At 44.6% G+C, this 9,108-nt stretch overlaps 2 protein-coding genes across 7 annotated transcripts in view; both read right to left on the bottom strand.

The window, feature by feature from the left end:
- Positions 1 to 889: 889 nt before the first annotated feature.
- On the bottom strand, positions 890 to 3,846 carry YWHAH (tyrosine 3-monooxygenase/tryptophan 5-monooxygenase activation protein eta). Its single transcript, XM_075215392.1, has 2 exons — positions 3,635 to 3,846; positions 890 to 2,392 (listed from the first exon to the last, which is right to left on the bottom strand). The coding sequence occupies exons 1-2, from the start codon at positions 3,719 to 3,721 to the stop codon at positions 1,736 to 1,738; spliced, it is 744 nt and encodes a 247-aa protein (XP_075071493.1). The 5' UTR covers positions 3,722 to 3,846; the 3' UTR covers positions 890 to 1,735.
- A 254-nt stretch (positions 3,847 to 4,100) lies between these two features.
- The window catches only part of DEPDC5 (DEP domain containing 5, GATOR1 subcomplex subunit), a 90,350-nt gene continuing 85,342 nt past the window's right edge, over positions 4,101 to 9,108 (bottom strand). For all 6 annotated transcript variants that reach the window (XM_075215355.1, XM_075215376.1, XM_075215382.1 and 3 more), the window contains 2 exons: positions 9,021 to 9,103; positions 4,101 to 5,069 (listed from right to left, as the gene is read on the bottom strand). In XM_075215355.1, coding sequence (XP_075071456.1) covers positions 4,774 to 5,069; positions 9,021 to 9,103 — 379 coding nt within the window. In that variant the 3' untranslated portion in view covers positions 4,101 to 4,773. The remainder of the gene's footprint in view (positions 5,070 to 9,020; positions 9,104 to 9,108) is intronic.

Genomic DNA, 9,108 nt, shown 5'->3' with positions numbered 1-9,108 from the left:
TAAAGTTGTGGTTTAGTGGTTATTTGTATATCTAAATGGTCCACTATCTCTTATTAACAAAAAAACAAAACCAAAAAAAATTCTCTCCTGTCAATAACAATATATCAGAGTGAAGGTGAATTATCCACAATTACAGAAAAGAACAAAGCCTAGGGTAGAGACTACTTAGTCATCCCTCTCCCCATGAACCTAAAAGAAGCCATTTTAACTATATTAGTTGCAATTGCATGGCGGATGTGAAATAGAACATGCACATATAACCTTATCATTAACTTGTCCACGTACCGGTATAATATTTTAGTCAAAACAAGTTAGGATCACCAAGTTATAGATGGTGCTCCAATATATGTATACATAGCACTACATATGAGCTATACACACACTATCACTATCTTCCTAACATTAGTATTTCACTAAACAAGGTTTTACCCAAATACCCCCCCACCACCCAAACTGGTATAACACCGGCTTGCTTAATCAGCAGTATCTTGACAACTTGAACTAGCCCCATGGGTGAAGGTACAGGTATTCCAGGAAGAATTAAAAAGCTGCAGGTGATCGGAGTTCTTTGATTATATAATAAATCATTCAGCGGACAATCTACTGTGCTCATATATAGAACAGGTTGCAGCACAAAGTGATTTTACAGATCCAGCTGCAGAATTCAGATTCTGCATGGTGGGGTGTAATAAGTCAAATCTATTTTCTGGAGGGCAGTCACAAGTAAGGTTATTCCTGAAAAACATTAAGGACAGCCTTGATTCTTCACTCATGTGGTTTATACCCAGAGAACTGTTAGTATTGACATGCATTCCACACCTAGAAGATAAGGAACAGGAAATGCTATTTAAGTCAATTCTATCAAAGAGACAAGAGGCTCATGCGGATATAATATCCTCAAAGCAGCATTTATTTCATCCACGTAATTCCAAAACATTTATATTGGGTGTCTGGCATTTTATTGGCATCCATCATAACAGGCTAATACACACTGTGCAGATGCAGTCAGCCCTGAGGACTGGCTCACACAAGGCTTACAACCAAATAATGAGGCCCTTGGAAAATTACCAGAATCAATGAAAATGATTAGAAAAGAAAAGAAAAAAAAAACAAACAAACAAACAAAAAACTTCAGGTACGTTTAGGGCATTCAAACTCATAAGAGGTGCAGAATTATCATGCCATAAGTTAAAAGGGCAAATATAAACTTCACAAAGCTCACATTTAAAAACGTCTATTGTTAGCTAACAAAAACAGGTGGACCTCCATTCCCCATTATGGGATGTGCAGCCAACCACAGTCTGGACTGTGAGGTGCCTCCTTCATGGAAAGAAAGGAGTGGGGTGTCATTTACATGCACAGGGAATGCTGCACAAATGGAAACTAAAACCAGTTTCTTTACGAAATAAAACGGGACCACTTTGCATCGTTCCAGCCCGTACGTGCCCTATCTGTAAGGAGAGCGCGGGCGCCTCTCTGAAAACTGCAGCTTCCCTAGCCCCTGAACAATGCGAGGGCAACCCGAGAAACGGCTGATGCACCAACGCAATCCAGCAATGCCCAAGAGGACGCCGCAAGAACCCGTCTCCCCGGGCACGCAGCAGTATGAGCAGTTGTGCCAATGATACGGATATGATAAGCACAGGGACATGTCAGGGGTAGCGGTGGGGGGGGGGTGGCATGTGATGGAGGGGAGCGGGTAGATAATGGGCTGTAGCAAGACGCAAAACCCTCTTTAATTGTTGCCTTCTCCGGTCTCTTCATCTTGCTGGTCACTTGTCCACAAGGTCAGGTTATCACGCAGGAGCTGCATGATGAGGGTGGAGTCCTTGTAGGAATCCTCGTTTAGCGTGTCCAGCTCAGCGATAGCATCATCAAAGGCCTGTTTGGCAAGGAGGCAGGCCTGTTCAGGGTTACCTTGTATCTCATAATAGAAGACTGAAAAATTGAGGGCCAGGCCTAGACGAATAGGGTGAGTCGGCTGCATGTGCTCCTTGCTGATCTCAAAGGCCTCCTTGTACGCAGCTTCAGACGCCTCGGTGACACTCCGCTTCCTATCACCAGAGCCCACTTCTGACAGATAACGATAGTAATCCCCCTTCATTTTCAGGTAGAAAACTTTGCTCTCATACTGGAAGTCATTGCAATTCTTGATTAGGAACTTGTCAAGCAGAGACAGCACTTCACTACAAACTCCCTCCAGCTCTGCTTCAATCTTCTCTCTATATGTTTTCACCTTCTCCAGCTTCTTCTCATTACCATCAGCCAGTGTCTTCTGCTCAATGCTGCTGATGACTCGCCATGAAGATCTTCGTGCACCCACTACATTCTTGTAGGCTACAGACAGCAAGTTCCGATCTTCGTTAGACAATGGCTCATTAAGTTCTGTAACCTGCATAACACAAGGGTGAAATGTTCAACTTATGATGTACTGATAAAGAGTGCAATGTATTAGACCAGCAACACCGTTAACCTCCTTCTATGTGATTTAACATGTAACTAGTGCTTAAACACATAAGCACAATTTGAAGTTTGAGCCATGCTATACAAGTAGGCACACCCCATGTATAACAAATAGACATGATCACAAAAGAACTCACTGACAGTGCTATGCTGCAGACAGACACACAGCATTCCAGGCATGACAGACATATGCAAATACTAAGCCACAGACAGACGCAGCCAGACACACGCGCCCTAGGCATTGGCATATATACTCATCATCTCAAAACCAGACAATCACATTAAGCATCATTCCATAACCAGGCAACGCTCAACCCTTGTATCATTTCACAATCAGGCACACACATGGTCCAAGAGCCACATACCTACCTACCCTAGTTACCAACCCATACTACAACCAAGTACACAGTGACTCCACCCCACAGCTAGGGACTCACTAACCCCAGACAATCCGCCACAGGTAAGGAATATACTGCATTGCACCCTGTTTCTATAAAAATGTAAACAGCATAAAGTGCAGAATTGATGTTGATAGTTAATAAAGATCAAAAATCCATATGGTTAAGATGATATCATTTTCACCAGGAATAATTAGTGCTGACCTTTCTACCCGCTTTTAAAGCACCACTTTAAGCTCTCTCTGTCATACGCCTATTAAAGAGTAAATGCTTAATAGGCGTATGGCACAACCTGAATGGTATTCACACATACTTTGGTAAGCTGAGGATCTGTCCCAGAGTTTTTACATATGTCAAAGATTATGTTGAAAAGAATTATAGGACCACTCTGTTACTGATTGATCATCTGTGGTGTCACTTATTCTACAGTTTACAATTCCTGGCAGCTGTTATGCTCCATATTGCAGAATTTCATTCACAATTACTGCACAAGGCAAAAATGGTTATTTCTCATGCGTTTGGGAAATGCGTTTAAACACAAGAACATTGTAAATCCGTTTTATAAAACCGTATGGTCAAGAAAATATCAACAGCTATGATTTTACTTTTGAAAGCTTAGTATAGGAAAAAAATATTTGGGGTCATCTCCTTTATAAAGTCCCCATCAAAAGATTTGGAGATTGAACTCTGAGAAAAGCAGAACCCATAGATATCTTCCTTTACACGTTGCTATCTGTACTCAGCATGCCATATTCTCCTATCAGCACACTCACCGCTCTCATAGCAGCCGCCATATCCTCGTATCTCTCTGCTTGTTCAGCCAAACGGGCTCTCTGGAGCAGCTGCTCCCGGTCCGCCATGCCGTCTAGATGAGATGCCGGTGATGGGTTATGCTCTCGCTGTCTGGCTGCGTTGCTCCTGGTTCTGCTACTCGCGGCGCTGCAGCCCGGTACGCACTATAGGTGGGCGTGTCCGGGGGCGTGTCTTACATGAATATTTCTAGGTGACGTCACGAGCTATTTATAGCATCGCCCACGAGCATGCGCAGTAGAATTGCTGCAATGCACAGCAAAGAGGTGGGGATCTGTCAAACAGAGGGAGGGGCTGCTGATGGAAGGGGAACAGACTTGGGGTCGGGGAAGATAACACATGGCTTTTTTTTTTTGCAGACACACAGCTACTGACTTACAAACTGCCCTTTCTTTACAATCATTTTACTACAAATCAAGTCACAAGATGAACGTTATACATTATTATTTTATTTGAGAAAAATCAAATTAGCAGCTTTCTGTAACCTTACCCAAAGGGAGAGGTCAAATGTAACACTTTGTTCAATATTAAGGTACTGCAGTATAAGATTTTTTGATGTTGGTAAGCATGTGGGGACAGCAGCAGGAGAATCACTAATTGCATAGCTTTTAGGTAGAAACATGAATTAAAGCTCATTGTCTGAAAAATACTGTTATGTTTTACAGCAAATCTGCAGCCCAATAAAAAAAGGTTAACATCCTGTGCCCGGGAAGTAAGAGTATTGTTTTGGAAAATATTCATTCCCCATAGGGGAATTGGTTGACTCTGCTTAAATCAGTTCAAAAGCTCTATGTAAAGTTACAAATGGCAAAATCACGACAATAGTCAATGCAGGTAGGATGCCCTCATAGAGGTCAAAGAAGCTGCTTTTCATTAAGGGAATTATTTCCAAAAAATGTTTTATGCCAACTTAGATTAATAATTGCAACACTCCAACAAACGTAGGGTAAATCTATACAAATTGTCAACTTTTTACATTTTTTTCCCCCAAATCTGTATTATAAACACACACAAATTCCCCAAGCTTCAGTAAAATATAGTAAACTGTTCACTAAACCAACGGCTGACTCAAGCTATCAAAATAAGCTACTGTAAAGCACACTCAGGGTTCACTCATATTCATTTTCTCCAAGCAGCTGGCCCAAAATGCAGCAAGTCTGTTATCCCGGTTTGTACAAAAGTCTGTAAAATCCTTTAGCAGACGGTCAGCAAAGCGCTCATCTCCTGTGCCACTGGAGCGCCAGGTCTTGGTCAGCATAGTATTATAGGCCCAGTTGTAACCTATCTTTTCCTCACCAAACAGGCTTTGAGTTGATGAGCTGGTGGAATTTCTTCTCCGTCTCTGTTGGCCTGAGGTATATTTACGCTTGGAATAAGGGAGCTGTAAAAATACAGTACCTGGAAACAGAATGAAAAGGAGTCCGTTATAAGAAAACACGTTAGAAGAAAGACTGGATTTGAGGCGAGGAGGAGAGAAATACAATGGCAATATACACTGAGCAGTCACAAATATAAAATCACCTCCCTAATATTGTGTAGGCCACCCTCGTGCTGTCAAAAGATCTTACCCATCAACACATGGACTCTACAAGACTTCTGAAGGTGTCCTGTGGTATCTGGCACCAAGATGTTAGCAGCAGATCCTTTAAGATACAAGGTGGGGCCTCCATGGCTCTGACTTGTTTTCAAGCACATCCCACAGATGCTCAATCGGATTGAGATCTGGGAAATTTAGAGACCAAGTCAACACCTTGAACTCTTTTTATGTTTCTCAAACCATTCTAGAACAATTTTTGCACTGTGGCAGGGTTAACATCCTGTGCTCTGGAAGTAAGAGTATTGTTTTGGAAAATATTCATTCCCCGTAGGGGAATTGGTTGACTCCGCTTAAAACAGTTCAAAAAGGCTGAAAGAGGCCACTGCTATCAGGGAATACCATTGCCATGAAGGGGTTGTAATTGGTCTGCAACAATGTTTAGGTAGGTGGTACGTGTCAAAGTAACACCCATATGAATGTCAGAACCCAAGGTTTTCCAGCAGGACATTGCACAGAGCATCACACTGCCTCCACCGGCTTGCCTTCTGCCCATAGTGCATTCTGGTGCTATCTCTTTCTCAGGTAAATGACGCACACGCACCCGGCCGTCCACATGATGTAAAAGAAAACATGATTCATCAGACCAGGCCACCTTCTTCCATTGCTCCATAGTTCTATTCTGGTGCTCTTGTGCCCATTGCAGGTGGTTTCGGCAGTGACAAGGGTCAGCATGGGAACATTGCAGCTTGCTGCGTAGCTGAAGACCCGTCAATGCACTGTGTGTTCGGACACCTTACCATCATAGCCAGCTTTAACTTTTTCAGCAATTTTGTGCTACAGTAGCTCTTCTGTGGGATTGGACCAAGCAGGCTGGCCTTCACTCCCCATGCGCATTAATGAGCCTTGGGCATCCATGACCCTTGGGCATCCATGACCCTGTCGCTGGTCCACCAGTTGTCCTTCCTTGGACCATTTCTGGTAGGTACTAACCACTGTATGCTGGGAACACCCCACAAGACCTGCCGTTTTGGAGATGCTCTGACCCCGTTGTCTAGCCATCACAATTTGGCTCTTGTCAAAGTCACTCAGATCCTTATGCTTGCCCAATTTTCCTGCTTCCAGCACATCATTTTCAAGAACTGACTGTTCACTTGCTGCCTAATATATCACACCCATTGACAGTGCCATTCTAACAAGATAATCAATGTTATTCACTTGACTTGTCAGTGGTTTTAATGTTGTGGCTGATCAGTGTGTATATTAATAAAACAAAAATATCACAACATTCACTGTTTTGCCGTTTTATTTTCTTATATCATGGAATCAAAATGGATTTATTCAGAAATTGTTATTGCTAATCAACACAAAATATCTGCAATGTCAAATAAAAATATTCAAGAAAAAGCTTTAGTGTTTTTTATTTAATTACAACTAAAGAACAGATAGTCATTAACTACATTAGTATTGCTAATTAGTAACTTGCCTTCAGAGGTCACATCATTAGCTGATTAGTGGCCACTTGTGTACAATTATAGTGTTATGACAGGTCTGAAAATAAAATATACCTGTCTGTAAGAAGTGCCATAGTTGCAGGGGCGCACGGAGGATTGTCCCCCCCCCCCGACCCAAAAAACCCCCCAAAAAACAAACCCCGAGAGAGATTTGCTGCGCATGCGCCCGCACATGCGCAGCAGCTCCGTTTCGGCAGCGCTGTCCTATACAGCAGCCACGGCGCTGTCTAAGAAGCGTCCGCGGCGGTGCTGTATACAATACAGCACCCCCGCGGACGCTTCTTTGACAGCGCCGCGGCTGCTGTATAGGACAGTGGCCACTTAGCTCCCCCCCCTTCAGTAATGCTGCCTCTGCAGCGATTCTGTGTCTGAATAAAAAATTAAAAGTATTATGTGGCAGAGTAGTGGAGACCTCCAGGGGAGGTCTCCGCAGCGGATAATACCAGATGCCCCCTCCTATGTATGAGGGGGGATCCCTTCTCCTCTCCTCCAAATCCAAGATGGCCGCCGTCAATGCAGTATCCGATAACCGGCGCACTATGCCTGCAGTGGCAGCGCCGGTTATCGGGGAGGCTCCAGGAGTGACAGAGGTCCGTGAGACCGCTTGTCACTCCTAATTCAGGCACCAATTTCTTCAATCTCATCCTGTCCCTGTCAGTGAGAGCCGCTGGCTCTCATCTGACAGGGTAGTGCCTGCGCTGCCCTGCTGTGAGTGTGTTCTCTATATTAGAACACACTCCAGCTCTGCCACCTGTAAAAAAAGTTAAAAGAATAAAAAAAAGTTAAAAATTACCTACAATACTAAAACACTGCCCAACTCCATGGGCACCTAAAAAAAACTGGAAGAGGCAGGGGGATTGTAGAGGGGAGGGTCTGTCGGCAGTACTAAAAGTTAACTAGTTAGGTGCTAACTCCACAAGCTCCCTCCACAACCCATGGTAAGCAGTGTCCCCCAGACTGGATGAAAGAGAAATACTTATTTAGTTGTATGCAAAAATGCCCCCTCTGCATCCATACACTCTGCCCCCTCTGCCCCCCAGACACTCTGCCCTCTCTCACGCTGCCCCCCTCCTCTGCCCCCTCTCAGGCTGTCCCCCTCCTCTGTCACAATGTCCCCCTTCCACTGCCCCTCTCACGCTGTCCTCCTCCTCTGCCCTCTCTCACGCTGTCCCCCTCCTCTGCCCTCTCTCACGCTGCCCCCCTCCACTGCCCCTCTCACGCTGCCCCCCTCCACTGCCCCTCTCACGCTGTCCCCCTCCTCTCTCATGCTGTCCTCCTCCACTGCCCCTCTCACGCCGTCCCCCTCCACTGCCCCTCTCACGCCGTCCCCCTCCACTGCCCCTCTCACGCCGTCCCCCTCCACTGCCCCTCTCACGCCGTCCCCCTCCACTGCCCCTCTCACGCCGTCCTCCTCCTCTGTCACGCCGTCCTCCTCCTCTGTCACGCCGTCCTCCTCCCCCGCGTGCCAGCCATAGAAAAAACAAACACAAAAACTCACGCAGCACTGCGTGAGAGGAGGATGCTGGGTCCCGGCGCTGTGCGGATTGGTAAGTTTTTGTGTTGTTTGTTTTTTTCTATGGCTGGCCCGTGGGACCCCAGTGACAACGCCACAGCACCCCTGGGAGCCACAGAGCACACTTTGGGAACCGCCGGTCTATGGTCTGATGAGACCAAGAGTAAACCTTTTGGCCTCAATGCTAGGCACTATGCTCGGCACAAGCCTAATACTGCCCATCATCCCAAGAACGCTGACAAATGGTATAGGGGCATAATGCTATGGGAATGCAACTCTGATTAAGAACTGGAACTGAAAAAAATGTCAAAACGGGAGAAGCAAAATATAGACAGATCTTGGAGGAAAACCTCCTGCAGTCTACAAGAGACCAGGGACTTGGCAGCAGAACAATAACCCACAGTAGAAGCCACATTGGAGTGATTTAAAATAACTGCTGTTCACCAAGAGTCCACAGCGAACGTGATGGTGCTAGAACACCAAAGAATGTAAATCTTCTGCAAATAATGAAGGATAATTGCTGTGTCCAGAGGTGGAAAAGCTTGTAGAGACTTGAGCGGCAAGAGGTGCTTCTACCAAGCTTTAAGACAAAGGTTATAGCCAGCTTCTTATTGTAACTAAATATCTAGGATTTTTTTTTATTTGACAGAATATTTAGTGCTGATCAGTGGTAAAATTTACCAAATAAATCCATTGTGATTTCATACTCTAAATAAAAATGTAAAAGTGAATATTGTATAACCACTGTATAGAAAACGAAGGTACAGTTATTAGTCCATGTATCTTACCTGTCACATGTATATATTGTGGTTTATTCTCTGATGGAAAGTTGAATGCAGATGCTGAATATTTATCCTGAATGAAGCCAAATCTGCA

This window comes from Mixophyes fleayi, chromosome 1, assembly GCF_038048845.1.
Source record: "Mixophyes fleayi isolate aMixFle1 chromosome 1, aMixFle1.hap1, whole genome shotgun sequence".
Lineage (NCBI taxonomy): Eukaryota > Metazoa > Chordata > Amphibia > Anura > Limnodynastidae > Mixophyes > Mixophyes fleayi.
This window is presented reverse-complemented; position numbering and strand designations above follow the sequence as displayed.

Coding starts and splice junctions, on each gene's coding strand:
- YWHAH (XM_075215392.1), bottom strand. CDS start 3,721: ATGGCGGACCGGGAGCAGCTGCTCCAGAGAGCCCGTTTGGCTGAACAA. Junction 2,393..3,634: donor TGGCGGCTGCTATGAGAGCG/GTGAGTGTGCTG, acceptor TGTGTTATGCAG/GTTACAGAACTTAATGAGCC.